The sequence below is a fragment of the Indicator indicator genome, chromosome 30 (genome assembly GCF_027791375.1).
Source record: "Indicator indicator isolate 239-I01 chromosome 30, UM_Iind_1.1, whole genome shotgun sequence".
In the NCBI taxonomy this organism is placed as follows: domain Eukaryota; kingdom Metazoa; phylum Chordata; class Aves; order Piciformes; family Indicatoridae; genus Indicator; species Indicator indicator.
Genome location: NC_072039.1, coordinates 5557395 through 5576289, shown reverse-complemented (window position 1 = coordinate 5576289; position 18895 = coordinate 5557395). Strand labels below are relative to the sequence as shown.

The 18895-nt window shown below is 52.4% G+C and overlaps 1 protein-coding gene across 1 annotated transcript in view; it reads left to right on the top strand.

The window, feature by feature from the left end:
* SMG6 (SMG6 nonsense mediated mRNA decay factor) overlaps window positions 1-18895 on the top strand; it is a 115864-nt gene that overhangs the window by 41970 nt on the left and 54999 nt on the right. The window contains exons 11-12 of the mRNA XM_054394137.1: window positions 14681-14797; window positions 15304-15472. Coding sequence (XP_054250112.1) covers window positions 14681-14797; window positions 15304-15472 — 286 coding nt within the window. The remainder of the gene's footprint in view (window positions 1-14680; window positions 14798-15303; window positions 15473-18895) is intronic.

The window sequence follows — 18895 nt, the reverse complement described above, 5'->3', positions numbered from 1 at the left end:
TAAAAATTTATTTTATTAGTGAGAAGTGTTGGTGGGTAATTGGCCATAATTTGAACCCAGCCAGATTGGAGATTAATAAAGAAAGAAAGTAATCACAGAATTCTCTTTAGTTTGGTTTTTGTTGGTTTTTTGTTTTGTTTGTGTTGTTTTTTTTTTCCACCAGAAACACTATGGCTGTTACTTGAACAAACCCTTCCCAAGGCGGGTGAGGTGAGATGGGATATGGGATGGGATGGGATGGTGGCTGCTGCTGCTGCAAAGGCGGCCGGCAGCGAGCGCCTGTGCCGTACCCGTCCTTGAGGGTGTTTGACACTGGCATGGGAAGAAAGGAAACCTTGTTTTCCAAGAACTCTGCTCTTTCTCAGCTTGATAAGCATTTAAAATAAAAGCTGCACAATTGGAATTGGCAGAGCGTCCTCATTCTTTTGTCTGTCTGTTTATTTTTTTCCCCTCATCCCTCGACATGTGTGCTACAGCCCACGGTTACTACACCCCGCAGAACCACAGGCCTGCAGCTCTGCAGGCGTGCGCTGAGCTCTGCCCACCCCCAGCCTGGCTCTTTGAAGCCTGGCAGAGCAGCAGAGATCTGGCTCCATCCTCGGTCATGCCCTGACCCTGGCAGCCTCCTGATCTCCAGGGCACTGAAGTTATTTGACTCAATGTATGTTTTCAGCCCCTTTCAGTTCCCCCTTTGCTCATGGGGCAGCAAACCCAGGGCTGTGCCTAGAGCTGGAGCAGTGGTTTTGGAGCCAGGATGTGCCGGTGCTGTACAGACCTGATCGCTTTGGTATTTATAGACTTTGTTAGAGTATCTTCAGTGTGGTCAACATGCTGGAGCAGGAGTGGTCTGAGGGCTGGTGCCTGCGTCCTGCGCACTCATGGCGACGGCTGGTGTCAGCGATTGGAGAATTCACCGCTCCACTCAGGGAGAAAAGAAGAGCCAAGCCCCTGCACACATGTCATGAGCGGTTACTGCTGGGTGACTCAGACCAGGGAGTTACTTCAGGTTACTAGTCCTGGTTGTTGCTTTGGTGTAAGGGATTTTGGGGAGGGGTGTTACTTCAGGTTAGTAGTGCTTGTTTTTCACTTGGCAGCCAGGGCTGGAACCCGGTGTAACTGTTTCCCAAAGAATACTTTTGGTTTTAAAACTGAAGGTCAGCAGTTCGCAAGTGCTGCGCTTGCAGCCAGGTCTGTGGTTCACTGTGTACCACTGGGCCAGCAGCACTTGAGATCCTGATCAATTGATCTGCAACAATATGAAACCACGAAGGGTGAGTGCCAGTTAAAACTCCCCGTCTCGCCCCATTTTCCCCACCCAAAGTGTCTTTCTGCCCATATCCCCTTTCTTGCTGCCTGTCTCCCTCCCTCCCTCTCGGCTGTGTATTGGAGGTTTTCGTCTATCTTTTTCCATCTCTCTGTCTCTTTTCATAACAGTTTTTAATAATGTTTTAGTTAGTTCCAGCCTTTTCCCTCAATGGATCCCATTGGAAAATGCATTTGAAAGGAAACAGTTATACACTTCCCTTCCTTTGAAACTCTGTTGGCACCTTTTCCAGTGCAGTAAACCATACAACATGGATTTTCAAAGTTTCCAAACACAGACATGCTGGCGTTAAATTTATGAAAAAATATTTTATTCGGCTGTATAGTAACTCTGAGGCTCTGAGCCTGCTGCTCACAGTGAAACTGAAGCTCACTTTGGAACTGCAGCAGGTTTGCAAATCTTTGCAGGAAACGCAGTGGTGCTGGCTCTGTGGGAGCCCACAGCTCCCTTGCTCCCTCCCAGCAGGAGATGTAGCAGTGAAGGAAAGAGGTGCTGGGGCACGCTGGGGCTGAGCCTACCACCCTTGAGTGCAGCCTTTCCCTGCGGATGGTCCTGCTGGGAACAGTAGCTGTGGGAGCTTCATGGTCATGCCAATCCTATCACAAATCACAAGGGGAAAGAGGAATTTGGCACGAAACCGTTCTGTCTTGTGCTGGTTAATGAATGTAGGAGGTCCAGACTCTTTGCTTGCTGAGTCCCTTGGTGGGATGGCTCAGTAAGCAGTGTGAGTGTGTGTGTCCTGCAGCCTACCCAGGGTCTGGGGACCTGAGGCTCTGGCTACATGGAAGTTGTTGGAGCACTGAGATTGTATTCTCTAATAGGGGGGCTTGGATGTGAAACTTCCTGCATTGGTTTCTCTGTGTGCTGTGGGTTTGTGCCTGTGGTCTCAGCCCTTCCCGAAGGGAATTGCTCACTTGACACCTGAGAGCCTCCCTGCTCAGAACAGATTTTCCCAAATTTCCACAGGAGGCCGTGGCCAGCATTCACCACGAGAGGTCGGGTGGGTGAACCAAGCCATACCTTCATGAGTACTGTTGGGAGAGGATGTTTCCAAACAGAGTGAGCCTCAAAGCCTGTACTCAGCAGCATTTCCATGCGCTGGAGGTGCAGGGTAATGCAGATAAGGCCTCCTGTGATGGACAAGATGATGACGTGGTAGAGAGCCTGGCCTCAATTTTCCTGTTGTCCTTCTGCTTGTAAAATTCCTTTCCATTCACATGGGAGTTTTCCAGAGAAGTCACTGATTAAGTGTCTTATCATCATGCTTGGTGCCACATGGAGCATAGGAAGAGCTGGAAGGCTCAGGTTCCAAATAATTTGATAGCTTAAACTTGCTGGCTTCTGTCTTAAAGTATCTTGAGTTTGGATGTCTTTCTGTATGGTATCTCCAGCACGTATAGATGGGGAACTGAGCTTAAGGAAAATCAAAGGCTTTCTAGTTTTTTGACTGCTCACCTTGAAATGTCCTTGAAAGTCCTTCAGGAACTGCCTTTGTTCCTGATCCAAGCAGACTTGCCCAGTGTCTGCAAATTTCATCCTCTCTCTGTTACCATGGCCAGCCAACAAGTGAGGGACACACAAATAATGATGTGCTGAGTAGTTAAGGTGACTTCTGGATCCCTCTGGAAGTTCATGACCAAGGCCCCATCCCTGGAAGTTTTTAAGACTGGGCTGGATGAGGCTCTGAGCAACTTGATCTAGTGTGAGGTGTCCTTGCCCATGGCAGGGATGTTGGAACTAGGTGATGCTCGAGGTTCCTTCCAACCCTGACAATTCTATGGTTCTATGATAATCTGGTTCTCCAGCATAGCACTGAGCTATCTCAACCCCCAAAACGTTATTGTATCCTGCAGCCCTTAGCTTTACTGAATAGATGCACGTTTCAGCACATCAGGAGGGTCTCTACTGACTGGTAATTTTCTTTACTGCCTGAAAATGGTAACTTGAGGGGAGAAAAGGGGATATGTCAGTTTGACTGCCTCATAATGTGTGTGATAGAGTTAACTCGAAGTTAACTTGAAGTTGGGGATTGGTCTGTTCTTTCAAGGAAAGGAGGAAACAGCCTCAGGTTGCACCAGGAGAGGTTTAGGTTGGACATTACAAAAAATTTCTTCCCTGAAAGAGTTGTCAAGACCTGGCCCAGGCTGCCCAGGACAGTGGTGGAGTCCGCATCCCTGGAGGGATTGAAAAGCTCTGTAGATCTGGTGCTGAGGGACATGGTTTGTGTTGATCTGGCAGTGCTGGGTTGAAGGTTGGACTTGATGATCTGAAAGGTCTCTTCCAACCAAAACAATTCAATGATTCCACTATCTTACCCAGCTTGCTTTCTTCTTTCTTCACCTATCCATCAGATGAACCAGGTGCTGCTTTGGTTGCAGTGGCACATGAGAGCTGTTTGATAATCCAGGTTTCCATAGGCCCCCACCTTGGCAAAGCAAGGGTAAATGGAAGTGGCAGAAGGCACACCCAGACCCTGCCACCATCTCCTGCCAAACTTCTGGTTCCTGCTCCAGAGCGTGAAGGTGCTAGGGATTTTGCTGAAATGGTCAAAGGATTTTTAACTTGAGAAGAACAATATATTTTCCCTAACCTCATTCTGGCAAATGGCTGAACCTTTGTAGATGAAATTTTCCCAATAAATTTAGCTCGAGGAAAGCTTTTGGCATGACGAGTTGCAGCTTAAATGGTTAAAGTTTGGCACAGTTGTTAGGAACTAAACCCAGGTCTCATAACGGAAAGTGTTAGGTAAGCTTCACTGTAGGCACAGCAGCTGGGCTATGCCCCTCTCAAGGGGATGCCCTGGTGCTGGGGGTACCACTGGCATGAGCTAAGGAGGCAGGAGGGACTGAGCCAGCACTGGATGTGGTCAGGGGCTGGAGCAGGAGGTGAGGAAGTGATCAGGCCTGCAGGCATCCAATGGGGACCCTGGGATTTACTGCCTCCCTGGAGCTGGGGAGGGCAGTGGCTTTTGCTCTGCATATTGGTGTTCGCTTTGCAAACTGTCACTGTCCCTCAGGACAGAACTGTCCCTCTGGTCCCTCAGGAAGCTGTAAAAAGAAGAGCAGCAACCAAGTGAATGTGTTAAAACGGAAGCTCCACACTTTGCTGTTCCTGCTCCATCAAAGGCTGCTTTCTGGGAGTGTGCCTGTCTGCAGGCGCTTTCTCTCGTTAGCTTTGACTCCAGGCTCCAAGTGTTCACCAAGGTTCACACCAGAGGAGGCATGTTCCAGGCTGTCTGTTTCCATTTGCTGCCAAAGACATGCCCACCTCCAGCACTGGGAGCAGGGGGTGGTGGAAAAGGCTGCCTTTTATTTGCTGTGATTGTCCTGCTAAAACTTCACTCCAGGCTGGAGTAAATCTCTTGGGAAGCGCTGTTCACACCTCCTCCCCCGTTGTAAATAACATCTGACACAATTATGGTTGGGCGCATGCAGCTCCTGGGTGGGATGCTAGTAGCAGCTTGCCATGCCTGCTGCCTAGCACCGAGCCAGGCTCCGTGGCAGTGCGTTCCCCCCAGCACGTGTGCTGAGGAGCCTGTGCTCCGTGATGGCCAGTTTGGGGTGAGGTCCAGGGCTCTCAGACTGCAGCTGATTCCTGCAGAGGGGATGAGAAATCTGTGCAGGCAGAGGATGTGCTGTCAGGGATTTTCTTGCATTGGGATGCATCTCTCTGCTTTACTGCAGTGCCCATAATGCCTTTCTAGGTTTCCGTCATCCATGTTTTTTATTCTTGCAGTGCAGCATTCCCTGTTCTGTCCAGATGCCCTCCACAGGTACCTGCCCACCTTTGGACCTTTTCACTCTTACAGCCACTTTGGTCCCATCCTGTAGCAATATTCCCTCTGCAGCAAGAGACAGCAGGTGCCAGCCTGCTCTGGAGCTATATCCATGCTGATGAGCTGGCTTGCCAGCTTGGAGAGACACACTTGCTTAGAAGAGCTAGCCAAGAATTCAGTATGTTTGAATTTGCCAGCCTCTTAGCTGCCAGGCAGGTCAAATTCATGTAGCTGTCAGTGGTTGGCAGCAGAACTTGATACCTGAACGTGTCCAGAGAAGGGCAAGGAGGCTGGTGAGAGGCCTTGAGCACAAGCCCTACGAGGAGAGGCTGAAGGATCTGGGATTGTTTAGCCTGGAGAAGAGGAGGCTCAGGGGTGACCTCATTGCTGTCTACAACTACCTGAAGGGAAGTTGTAGCCAGGAGGGGGTTGGTCTCTTCTCCCAGGCAACCAGCACCAGAACAAGAGGACACAGTCTCAAGCTGCACCAGGGGAAGTTTAGGCTCGAGGTGAGGAGAAAGTTCTTCATGGAGAGAGTTGTTAGAGGTTGGAATGTGCTGCCCAGGGAGGTGGTGGAGTCACCATCCCTGGAGGTGTTCAAGCGGGGATTGGATGTGGCACTTGGTGACATGGTTTAGTGGTTATGAGGTCTTGGGTGACAGGATGGACTTTGGTGATCCTTGGGGTCTTTTCCAACCTGATTGATTAATTGACTGAACCAGTGACTCTGGGCATCTTGCTGAGCCTTGAGGCCAGTGAAGATTTTGCTGTGCCTGTGTCGTGAGTCCTAGCATCAGCTCGCCCGCTTGAGCGGCTTTGATGCCGCAGCACTGAGGAATCGCTGTTTCTCTGGCATGTCTCCAGGCTTGGCCAGTGTGGGTGAGACTGAGGTGCCTCTGCCCCAGCTGGGATGGTCTACAACTGGTGTGTCTTGGTGTGAATGTGTGAACTGGGCTGTACGTGCCTCCCTGGGCAGCAGGGGCGTTGCTGACACTCCTTGGGGTGTTTCACTTCCAGAATTGATTCCTGCAGCCTTGCTTGGGCCAGGGGTGTGGGGCAGGATCTCAGCCCAGCCAGCTGGGTCAGGCACCCCAAGCGCGAAGGGAGAGCTCTGAAGTGCTGCTTAGTTCAAGTGGAAATGGCTTCAATCTGTGTTTTGACTGATGGGTCTTTTCAGGAAATTTCTGAGAATAACATTTCTAAAAATGGCTGCTTCTTTCCACTGATATTTCCTGGAAAAGGCTGCAGTTAATTTTAAACCACTATCCTTTTCCCCTTTCAAGTGGAAATGGCTTTGTGATTGTCCTCAAGGCTAATGTCATTCTTTCTGTCCTAGCCTGGGTTGCCTGGTGGGTTTGCCAGTGTCTTTCTGCCCTGGCTCTTTCTTGTAGGATCAATGAGGTCTTCCAGAGCTGCAAAAATTGGGGTGTTGAGGGCACTCTGTGCACACGTCTGCTTTCCCTGTGGAAATGAATAACATTCTCTCCCTGAGTCACTTCACAGTGATGTTTTGCCGGTGACTCCTGGCCAGTCCCAAGTACATAAGAAAGGTGTCTCTGAAGTCATTCCCTTGCTCAGCCTAAAGCTCTGTTTGTCAGAGTCAGGAAGGATGTCCTGAGCTGCTTATTGCACCCCAGGTGCAAGGATCCAGCCCTGCACATGGATCCTAGGCTGGAGAATAGTGAAAATCAAAGGCAAGCTCCCAGATCAGCTGGAGAGAGCTGGCAGCACAGAGCTGTCCTGGGCAGCAGCCCTTTTGTGTCAGGCAGAGCATGGCTTCCCCTGTGGCTCTCGGGCAGGCTTGCTGCTTCGGGTGGGAATATGTCATTAATTTTTATACCTTCCCCTGTAAACCATCGACCCTTTTTATGATGTCATGAGGGATTCCTTAATTTTGCAGCTGCTTCCTGGTTACGTCAGAGAAGAGCCTCTCGTCCTAGAGCCCCGTGCTGCAGTCCAGAACGGCTGGAAACAAATGAAGTGTTGAATATCTAATGGCTTCCACAGGGAGAGCTGCTCCATCCTCCCCAGGCCCCCCGGCATTCCTCACCTCCTAGGCCTCCCTCCCTCCTTCGGACACGACGGGTTTTCAGCATGGAGCAGAGGGAGCTGCAGACTCCTGGGCAGCCCCAGCTGCTTTTTGGGAACATGTACAGCGAGTCCCCCAGAGCTGCTGCATGTCTGGGCACTGTGGCCAGGACTCCTACCTGACCCCAGGGCCTCCCTGCCTCTCCACAGGGAAAGGTCAGTAGGGGGAGGTGGATTGGGAGCATCCAGGTTATTTCTGCAATCAGTTCAGGAGGGATTCAGCTCTGTGTGCTGCAGGTGGTGATGTTTAGCTTGGCCAGGAGAGCTGGAGCTGCCATTGTGTCTACTGCCTGCAAATTCAGAGTCAGGGAGCATCTTTCCAGGAAAGCTGCCCATAATTCCCAGGCTCCTTGCAGGGTATTAGCCAGGGCTGAGTGAGTGACTCTAGGTTCCCAGGCTTTTTCTGGGGGCAGATGAGTGTGTGTGTGACTCTCCAGTTTCCACTCAGGAGCTGGGAGTGCCCATGACTCACAGGTCCTCAGTGAGGGGGTTTCAGGGAAATGCCCTGCAGCAGGGAGCATCCCCCTCACTTTGTGCTTTCCATTCCTGGCGGTTGTGTGAGGTCTCCACCATGGTCCAACAGAGTGGTTCTCCTTAGCCACTTCCAACAGACAGCCTCATCCATGTGGGCTCCCCATAGCCTTGCCAACGCTCCAGTCTGGTGGAGGGTGACTCATGGGGAAAGCACTCCTGTGTCTGAGCAGTAAGAGAGCAAGAGAATTGCCTTCAGGTGGTGTCAGCTCGGAGATGACCAGCCTCTGTCATCCTCCACACAGGGCAGCAGCTGGCTGGTGAATCATTTGTGTGTACCATGCTGCTGACACCTCAGCCTGGTGCCTTAGGCACAGCTTGCCCCTCACTGCTCTTCTCTACCTCCTGTGTCCCCTGGACAGCTCCTTATGTCATCCTGGGGCTGTGTCTGGAGGCTCATTCATTGGTGTGATCACTTTGCCTGAGGTCCTTTACCATGTCACCAGGGAAGGTAGGTTTGGCTGTTGCTCCCCAGGAGCAAAGCACATCCCTGCTGCTCTTTCTGCCTGCACTGGGGCCACCTGCTGCCGGCACTGCTCCAGGCTCCTCGGCCCAGAGCCACAGCTCGGGTTAGGATAGGGAGGCCAGCATGGAAACTGTCTCACTGGAGGCCTCCTGACCCTTGGCTAGAGCAGTCCAATTGCCTGAGTCAAAGGAATCTGTTCTCCTTCGAGATTCTAACGTTTGTTGGCTGGTGATTTAAACTGCAGAGGATTCAGCACTGCCTGTGTTGTTAGCTGGGGTGGATGTAGGAGCATGTCTGCTGCTTGCTTGCGAGCTCAGGGGTTGCCATGGCTTACTTCCACCACTGCCTAGAGTACGCTGGGAGCCGAGCAGCTGGGAGCCCTCACTTCCAGCCTCTCTGTCCCATGCCTACCAGTGCCCCCCACCTTGGCCGAGGCCACATGGCCCGCACTGGCTCCGCCCTGATTGTCCCTCGCAGGATTTCCTTCAGCACATGGCACTCGAGCAGCGGTGAGAAGCTTCCTCCGGCCACCCTCTCCTCGGAGGCGGCTGTCCCCCGCATCTCCTGCTCTTTTCCCGTTCCCATTTCCTGCGCCTGGTCGCGTTGCCCTAATAGAGCTTTGGCATCGCTGTTTTGCACACCCTAGCGGGAGAGGGGATGTGTTTATCACTTTTCCTGGAGATTATCTGTTTAAGCACTCTGTGACAGTTACAATAACAAGGGCAGCGCGCTGTGTTTCCCAGCAAAAGGACACTCGCCGCTGAAAGATGTATAGCACTAATTAGAAATACATAACATCCGGCCACATGGCAGCCTTCTCCCGGCCGCTCCATTTCCTGAGCTCAGACGACTTTGACGACAGTTGGTTTATGTTTTCCATGAATATAATGTTCTCAGAGAAACACAAATTTCTCCCCGTTACAAAAGTTCTTTTTCTCTCCATCTCTCTCTGCCTGCACCCTCCCCATGCACCCTTTTTCCCCCTGCGAAGCCAGGTAGATTTACGACTGCAGAAAGCCTGGGTCAGGTCCTGCTGCCGGCTGGGTTGGAGCAGAGCTCACAGCCCCTGCGTGGCTGCAGCTGAGAGCCCAGGTAGGTGCTTGCTGAGGGCGCTGCAGCAGCTGTGCTGGCTGACCCGCCCTGCTCCCCAGGCTCTCTGCAAAGGAAACTGCCTCCTGGTAGAAAAACAGCACTCCCTGTGCAGGCTCAGTACCCAGCTGAAGAGAAAACCCTTCTTCCCTCCATGTGAAGAAACAGGAGGTCTCTTCTGCAGCACAGAGGGGTTTCGTGATCTTCAGAGAAACCTTCCATCTCTGCTTCCCAGTTGCTTTTTCTCTGTGCTCGCAGTTTGATGCTCATCAGCTCTGATTTTTTTTTTCCATCCCATCCCCTCTCCCTCTTCTCACTCTTGGGCTCTGCTTCAGAGGAGATAACCTGGGTGCCAGTTGAAGTAATCTGGGTCCAGTCTTCAGCTCACAGCAAGCATCAGTGACTAGCACAAGGATGTTTTTTCCAAAGGTCCCCATGTGCTGGATAGGAGCAGCGCAGTCGCTCTGCCGAATGTAGCACAGGTTAGGTGTGAGGGTGGTTAGATATAACGGAGGTGGGAAGATGCTCGGGGAGGGGAAATCTTAGAAGTTTTTAGCTGCTGAAGTAAATTCCTGTTGAATATGGAAAAACTTCTGTATTTCAGATGTTCATAGCTTAGCCAAGTGTGGACAGATTTCTAGTAGGACAGGAAAACTCTCTGTTAAAAAGGTTATTCTGCAGCGAAATTACAGATCCCCTTTCCAGGATTTGCAGTTGCTAGATTAGCTCAAGGAAAAGGTTGTAAGTGTTTTTTCTGACAAGGGTAAGCCTCTGTCTTGTTCCCTAGCCTCATTCTCACAAGTAGCCAAACTGGTTTTGGATAAAGATTTCTGGAAGAATTAGGGCTGAAACAGGCACCCAGTGTGGAAACTCAACAGTTAAAGGCTGAGCCAACTGGAAAATGGGTCTTATGAGTGGCTGGTGTCAAGCAGGCTTAGTAACACAGTGCTCAAAAACCTGCCTGCAAAAAGACCATCAGAGCTCATCTCCCACTGGCCTGTCCAGCTCTCAGCTCTGTGGTGGGTTCACAGAGGGCTGCAGGGCTCTCATGTTTCAAGTGCAGAAAGACACATCTTTGAGGCAAATTCAGAGTATGAAGTGTGGGGCAATGCAAATTACCCAGGCTGGTGGTTCAGGCTGCAAAGGATTTGATGATATTCCCACTTTAAAATACTCTGCCTGCTCCTTTCTAGCCCTGTGCAGCATTGCACATACCTCAGAGTTTTGCTGGCATAGCTGATGTGGGGTTACAAATAACCAAGAAACATCCATCTTGAGAAACTCCCAGAGAGTGGTTTTTAGGCTGGCCAAGCTCTCTGCTGTGTCTGCAGCATGACTCTGTAGGCCTTGTGTCAGTGCAGCAGGTGGTGGTGCAGCATGCAAGCGCAGGGTATGAGGTTACCCTGAGTTGGTCTTGGCTGCAGATGTTGCGAGTCCTGAGGCCCTGACCTTGGGCTGTGGTTTAACAAACAGTTATTTGGGTAGTGGTGCCAGCTCACCACCCCACGCAGCACCTTTGATGGTTATGGCACAGCTGAAAGGTGACATTTCTAAACCCCTGTGAGCTGCTTCACAGGGTGGCTGTGCAGGCGAGAGCTGAGAGGTGACGTGGCGACAGGAGCTGTGTAACTGATGGCACCATTAACAGGGACCCTCTCCTTGCAGTGGGAGAAGGTGAAGGAGGAATGTGCTGTGGTTGTTGGTGCACAGCCTAGTCTTGTGCTAGATGATTTCCTGTGGAGTGTTACTGCTGTGGCTGCTGGTGGAATAGAGGAGCTTCATCTCTGACCACCTCAAGGCCCATGACCTTGTGGCAGCTTCTTTCGTATGTTATTTCTGTCTGAAGTCTGCCTGACCACCTCCTCAAATGTGCCCTGGCTGTGTGGTGTGGCCAGGTGTGGGTGCAGGAGGTTATCTGGTTGCAGCCTGATCGGAGATTGCAGGGGAGGAAGTGGAGTGTGTGTTTGTGGTGGCTTTAGCTGATGGGATCTATCAATGCCACCAGAAAATGTCTCTGGCACCAAGTTCGGATGCTGTAGTTCTGCTTCTCCTGCACCTGGGGGAAACAGATCTGGGAATTACAGGATTTACCCTGACCTAGACAGTCAGGATCTCTCTGCCTGCTCTTGTTGGTCTGTGGTAGCTGGTGTCCCCAGGTTATAGTAGTGCTGTTCAGCTGCAGGGACAGGAATCACCTAAGTGTCCCTCCAGTCTCCAAGAGCATCTCTTTCCATGAAGTTAGTGTCTTAATGCATTGTGTGTTACCAGCAGCACAGACCAGTGCTCAGCTTAGAGGTAATGACACCCTGTGGGCTCCAGACCAGATTTCTTGCTCCAACCCTCTCTTTCAGCATGTTTTCTTCAGAGTATTTTTCTCTTAGTGCCAGGGTAGGCTCAGACACTTTGTGCTGTGGGTGCAAGACCTTGCTGTGGGTGTGGGGCGCTGGTTTCCTTACTGCTCATCACTCAAAGCACTCCACGGGTTTTAATCACCTCCATTTCACAAGGACTTTGCCCTTTGATTGCACCCTCACCTCGCTGGCATGGGCAACCAGGGATAGCCTGGGGTCTGCCAGGTGACAGCCTCCACATCATGCAGTCATCACCAGTGGCTTGGAGCTCCCAGCTCAGGGAAAGCTGAGGCTCCCTGCCTGCTGAGGAAAGTGGTGAAAAGGCACAAAGTTTTTGCTGATTTATGGCGTTTTCCTCGTTTGTCCTACAATTAAGCTCTTGAGAGCCTTTGCAAACAGTGCTGGAAGCCGGGGTGCTGGTGTATGTTCAGGGATCTTGAGCAAGCACCCACCTGGATGCTTGTCCTTCCCTGCAATGTTGTTGGGTGGGGGGGAGACTCCTTGAAATGAGTCTGACAGGCTTGGCCAGAGGATGAACTTTCAGGACCAGAGGAGTTTTGTCTAATTTAATGATGAGATGACAACCCCCACAGTGGCTGAGCAGGAACTCCAGGGAAACCACCCTTGAGGTGGGTGTCCTGCTCCTCTCACCTGCACAGGGGACAGCTTTGCAGACTGTACCACAGCTGAGCGTCCTTGCCTTGCATACATCAAAGCACTGTGGCTTCATGTAAACTGGGTGTGGGCTGGGGGGCACTGAGCTCATATCTGTAGCAGCAAGAGATGCTTGGTGGAGCTCTGGCTGTAGTACTCAGCTTGAGAGAGGGAGTTGCAGATGGCTGTCCCTGCAACAGCTCACATGCAAGACACTCAATTGGTTGTTCGATGTTGTATAGGGAACTTGTAGCCTGCAACAAGGAGCTGCAAGAAGTAGTGGGAAGGGCTGAGATCCTGGTAGCAAGCTTGGCCATGGCCACCACAAAGCATTGCTCCAGCACTTGGAGTCAGTGTCTGACATACACTGGGGCTCTGAAGTCCTTGTGACCCTCAGCATCACAAAAGCTTTTATTTAATCTTTGCCTTTTTTGGCAGGAGAGGACTTGGCTTTTGTACCAGCCCAGTTTTGGGGGTGACTGTGAGTCTGGCTTGAGCCCAGTGCCCCAAGTCCCATGGGTGCTGCCCACTCAGAGGGTGGGGGTGCTTATGGAAATGCTCAGAGCTTTTCACTCACCCCAAAGACTCACAAGACTCAGGTGCAGCAAGCACGATGGCTATGGACTCATGGTGTGCCCATTTAAGACAAGAAGTGAAGAGAGTCCAGCAGCTCACCCGAGTGCAGGCGGAGGGAGCACGGGGAAGACAACTGTAATTTCTTGAACTGGCCTGTGGCCAGAGCATAAGGACTAACACTCTTAATTGTGGGAAAGGCTTCATGAAAGAGATTTACTGTCCCAGAGTGGTCACATCTTTAGTTTTATGTTTCCTCCAAAAGCTGACAGCCCCTGCAGTACAGCACTTTTCTACCATGGCTCTGCGGCACTGACTGAGCACCAGCTCTGGGAGCAGAGCTCCCTGGTTTGGCTGCCAGGCACCTCTGGTGCCACCCTGGGTTACCCTCAGCACTCTCCTCACTGGGTACTGAACTCATTGCTGAACTGTAAGAGCTGGCCAAGTCAAGCCTCCTTTTTTTCCCTGTATTTTCTAGATACTTTTTAGTCTTTTTCTGGTTTTAACCTCCCTACCCCATTGCTCTGAAATAATTTGCACGTAAAACCCCAATGTTTGTTCTCTGCACCTCAGGTATTTTTGCTAGCCCTGGGGCTCCATAGGGTCTCAATGTCTTACTTTAATCCTCTTACTCTTTGCTCAAAATCCTTGGTCTGTCACATCAGGGCAGTTCAGCTTCCAACACTTTCTCCTTGTGCATGTCTGTGGTGGAAGTGCCTTGGGAGCCAGGGCTCTGCAGAATCTCTATCCCCATCCTGGCGCTGGGCTTGGCTCACTCTGGAACTGGTCTGGAACCAGTGTCACAGCAGCTCTTCTGATGGTGGCTGCCTGTCTGCAGGCTGAGGGCTGGAAGCCCTGGTCACGCAGCAGGCAATGGCATGTGCAAGCCTGTGAGGTGCTGCTGCAGAGCAGCCTGCATGGGCTGGTAGGAGACCCCCAAGCAGTGTGGGTGCATCCCTCCACTCCCCCTTACACTGCATCCCTGCTTCCCTCAAGGCAAGCCCCCAGCCTGCTGCTCTCCTCCACATCTCAAGGGAGGATGTGAACTGGGGGGTGAAGGGGATTTGGGCAGAGGCTGCCCAGAATGCTTAAAGCCCTGGTTCCTGAGTAAGCATGGGCAGCCTGGCATGTCCTGTGCTGCTCTCAGCCTCACTCAGTGTAACCCACACCCAGCTCCGGGCAGTTCCCTCGAGCCAGCTCCCCACTGCTCTCAGCAGCCTCAGAAGTGGTTCTGGCTGGGTGTAGATGTGCTGGGGGGATTTGCTCTCACTCCCAGCCAGCTCTGTTTGGAAGAGTTGTGGTCGTGTGGCATCCACTTGAGTAACAGCTCCAATTAAGTTCTCTTGACAAGCTGTTGTGTGACTGGTGAAGTAATGGGAGGAGCCCCCTCCTCAGCTGCTGAGGTTAAAACTCCAGCAGGGACAAAGATCAAACGTGCAGCTAATTACCCTTTTAACACTTAAACATAACCCCTTTCCTTCAGGGGAGGGCACCAGCTCCAAACAGCAGCTTCTGTGCTGGGAGTCTTGAGTGCTGGCTGGGGCTGGGGCTGGGGCTGGGGCTGGGGCTGGGCTGGCTCAGCAGATGAGGTGGGGTGGGCACGACATGAGCACTGTGACTGCAGCCTCTTCTCACTTCCAGAACAGCTACTCACCACCTTTTTTCCCTCACTACATGGAGCACTTTGGTCCAGGACAGGTGCAAGCTGGGGAATTGCCCATTCCTGCAGAGATCCCTGCCCCATGCAGGATGCAGAAAGGGAGGCTGCAAAGGCGGAGCAAGAGAGAGCATCTGACCTGCTCCCTGCTGACCATCTCCCTTTCTCCTAGAGTGCATCAGTGAAGACTGCCGCTCTGTCATCCAGGAACAGGCCACAGCCCTGGGGCTCTCCATGTTTGCTCTCCTGGTGAGGAGGTGCACCAGCCTGCTGAGGGAATGCCTGCAAGGTAAGGGGCTTACCAGCAAGATCCATGCAGCTGCTCATGAGGCAGCATGATGGGGTTCAGGCCCTTGTTTCCTGCTATTTTGTCCACTTCTTCCCCTCTGCTGGGGCCCTTTGGATTCTTCCCCAGCATCCCAACCTCTGCCCAGGTCATAGCTGGATCACCTGGCAGGGAAGTCCCTGATATGTGCATGCAAAAATGTATGGAAGAAAGGGGTGGACTCGGGGCATACTTTCTCCTAAAACTGGGACCTCTGAATCCCATCTGTATGACTGGTGCAGTGGCACCGCACTGCCCTCACTAAAAGGGATCACAAACATCCTGGCTTGCCCCCTTGCTCAGTGTGTGTAGGGAGAACAGATTTGTCCTTGTGTTTGGTGTGGGTTGTGGCTGTTCTTTGTGTGTCCCAGGCTGGGATGTTGGGATCTGTGTCATCTATTCCCAGTCCCTGCCTGAGTCCGGCTCCTGGCTGAGGTGAGCTTCCTAGCTCTCACATTTTGTTTTTGCAGTTCAGTCACGAGAGGTGGAGCAGGAGGATGATGAGGATGAGATCAAGGTCTCTGCCTTGCCCCAGGACCTGAAGGAGCTGCTCCCCAGCCTGAAGGTCTGGTCAGACTGGATGCTTGGCCACCCGGACACCTGGAATCCTCCTCCGACCTCTCTTGAGCTCCCCAAACAGTACGTGCATCCTTTGGTCTGTCTTCTGGTGTCTACTGCCTTCCTGAGCTCCTTGTGTCACCTTGCTCATGCCTACTCCTGGCTGTGGCACTCTGCCCTGAGCACCCAGGAGAGGCTCACTGTGCAGGGGATGTTCATGGGGGCTTGTCACCCTTGGTGACACGGTGACTCCTTTAGTGATGCTTGAGTGGGTCTGAAGTATCTTGGACAGAACTTGGCTGGTGCCTTTTCACCCTTGGTGACACAGTGACCCCTTTAGTGATGCTTGGGTGGGGCTGAAGTGTCTTGGACAGAACTTAGCTGGTGCCTTTTGCTTCCATGTGCTAGAAGATGGCCCATGAGCTGGATTTTTGCCTTCTGCTTAGGCTGTGTGTCTGTTTTTGTTGGGCTACGTCTCCTTTACGTGCTGTGCTGACCCAGCCAGCTCGAACAGGCAGGGCCTTCCTCTCTGCAAGAGGGAAATCCACTTCCAGCATCAGCATTCTGTTGCCTTTTTATGACTGAATCAAGGCAATCCTAGTCAGGCTGGGCTAGCCTGGAGCAACTTGCATGTTCCTGGAGCTCCAGAAGTCACTTTATGCTTCAGAAACAGCTTGTCTCTACCCCTGCAACGCACACAAGGGTTAATCTCCTCAACTGGCTGATTCCAGCCCGTTAGTCCATACTGCGGACTAGGCAATTTGCATATTTTTGGACAGAAAACCGAGCGGAGGGGCCAAGTATGGAGTATGCGAAGCAGTGTCTGAGCATGCTCCATAGCTACTTTCCCGCAGGATTTTCCATCTGCCTCCGGTACTCCGGATCCAGAGCCTGAAATCACGTCTTATTGTTAATCCAAAGGAGCCAGAACCCGGGGTGATGGGAAGGCGCATTAGGAGTAATCCAGCAAAGTGGCTTAACCATTAATGGGTCCCCACTCCGTGCGTCAGGTCCAGTCCTGCTCTCCTAGTTTATTGCCTCTTACTCCAGTTCTTTTTCATTTGGCTGAGGAAATGGAAATCTCACACAGGAAGTTCTGGGCCTCATTTTGTGGAGATGGAGTCTGTTTTCTGTTTGTCGGCTGCTCGGTGTGGGACCGCTGCCTGCTCATGTGAACTGCTGCCCATCTTTGGGCAGGAACTCAAACTGGGATCCGTCACGTGAGGGCGCGTTGCACCAATCCCCCCTTCCCCTCGCGCTGCCTGCGCAGGGAGCTGCCGAGCCCTTGGCCGCAGGCAGCCTCGAGATGGAATTTCTGATGGGGTTCGCACAGCCAGCGCTTGGCGCCGGCCCCAGGACAGGCTGCCTGGCCCTCCTGCGGGGCACGGGGCTGTGTCCCCCTGGTGCGGCAGGTGCGGGCTCTGGCTCGCCCCCTGTTGAGGCAGAAGGTGGTGGTGACAGTGTGGATCTTTGGGGAGTGGTGGGCATGGGTTGTGGGGCTCTACTCCACAAGATTCTGGCCTGCTCAGTGGAGAAATGAGGGTCTTGTCGTAGATGCCCAAGTACTTCCCCACCTTGCTGTCTCCAGGGAGGGTGGCTGAGCAGCCCCTTGTGTCCCATTCTTGCCTTCCTCGTGTTGGCTCCCAGCTCCTGCTGCTCTTTGACTCACCAGGAGCACCTGTCTTGTCCATGGCAAGGAGACAGGATTAGACCTCTTGACTCAGCATTACGTGGCCAGGTGTTGGTGGTCTGGGACTCTGCAACAGCAGCAGCTGAGCTTCTCTGGAGGTGTGGGTAGTGATGAGGAACAGGGAAGCAGCTCCAGTCTTGGGCATGACCTGGAACTTCCAACGTTTTCCGTAGAGGTGGAAAAGGAAAAGGGAGCCCTGGGTTACTGTTTCAGCTCTCTATTGACACAAGCCTGCTGCCTGGACGGGTGCCACTCAGTAACCAGGTAGAGTCACCGAGTGCTGAGGTTTAGATAGGAGCAGCTTCAAAGAAGTTTAGAAGTAAAACATGGGTCAGAGCAGCAGGCGTGCTGGAGTAAGCCAAGGTTTATGGGCAGGGTGAGCTGAGGAGCAGGGAGAGCTTGCAAGGAGCAAGTGCAGATGCCAAGTTGCAGAACTAAGGGGCCTGTGCCATTTCACACATGCACTATGCCTCACAGCAGTGAGACGTGTTGCAAGGTCCCCAGCAATGCCAGTGGAGAAGCTGGTTGAACACAATGAATCCCTCTCCTGGTGCTCTGCAACCACCAGTTCAATTGTCCCTCATGATGGCATGGGCACAGAAGAGGGGCAATGAAAAAGCCCAGAAGCACCCTGCCAGGAGGCCATGAATGGGCTAATGCTTCTGGAAAAACCAGGCCCTGTACCCACCTGGCAGCCCACTGGGCCTGGTCCAGAGCTTGCATCAAAGTGCAGCTCGTCCAGAGCCAGTGCTGCTGCCAGAATGACAGCCTGGGCTCGGGGCCAGCAGGGCAGCTTGTCAAGACTCTGCCAGAGCCTAGGGCCGGGGCTCTACAGCCTAAGGCCTCTGCTCACGCTGCGTTCGCCATGTTCACGATCACTCGTTCTTAGCAAGGCAGAGAGCTGGGGGACTTTGAGAACGTCTAAACTCAGCCCAGCTGTGGCAGTTGGTTTATTGCTTTCAGCTGGTACTTGAACCCAGGTCCTGGTCTTGGAGTCTTTCCCAGGTTTAATCCCCGGAGCTTTCTCTGCAGCTGTATGACACTGCGCTGACCCCGAATGAGGATAGGAAAATAGAAACGGTGCCAAGCCAGAGTCTCTTTTTCATTTGGAGTCTGGCTGTCTGCCCATGACCAGGGTTACATAATGGGAAACATAGCTGGGGCTCTGGAGAGCCCGCGTTTCACCACGCTGCCCAGACCTTCGCGTTCTGATGCTATATATCTTCCTAATTGTAGCTCGGATGCATTTATCACACTGCTGGATTTGAGTCCTTACAATGAAAAAAAAAAAAAAAAGAAGGCCCACACCAAATTCCTCAGCTTGCTGCTTTCCCCTTGGACAGAGGCAGAGGGAAAGGTGTGAGGGGTGAGTGCTGCCGAAACCCAGCGTGCGGCTGCGAGCCATGCAGGAGTGGGCTCTGTGGAGCGGGATAGGAGGCTCAGGAGGCTGTGTCTTCAGGGCTCTTTTCTTGATGGGGTGCTTGGGAATGAACCCCAGCTCCTGGCAGGGATCCTCTTCTTAGCTGGGGTTTCAGTGGTCCCCAACTCAACCTGAATGAGAAGCTACGCCCTTCCTCAGAATCAGTCTCCTTGCTCTAATGTGCTCATCCAGGTCTGAGTCACATTCACAGTCACCAGGGCTCAGGGGACATACCGGGACATGTTTGCAGGCCAAAAAGCCATAGAGAGGTGAAAAGCTGCATGGATCACTCTCTTGGGACTGCTGTACCTGAGAGGTGGAGGTGTCCTTCACCTCTGCCTGTTTGGGAGAGGGGCTTGATGAGCTTTCCATGGCTGTTTTTTCAGATGTTTCC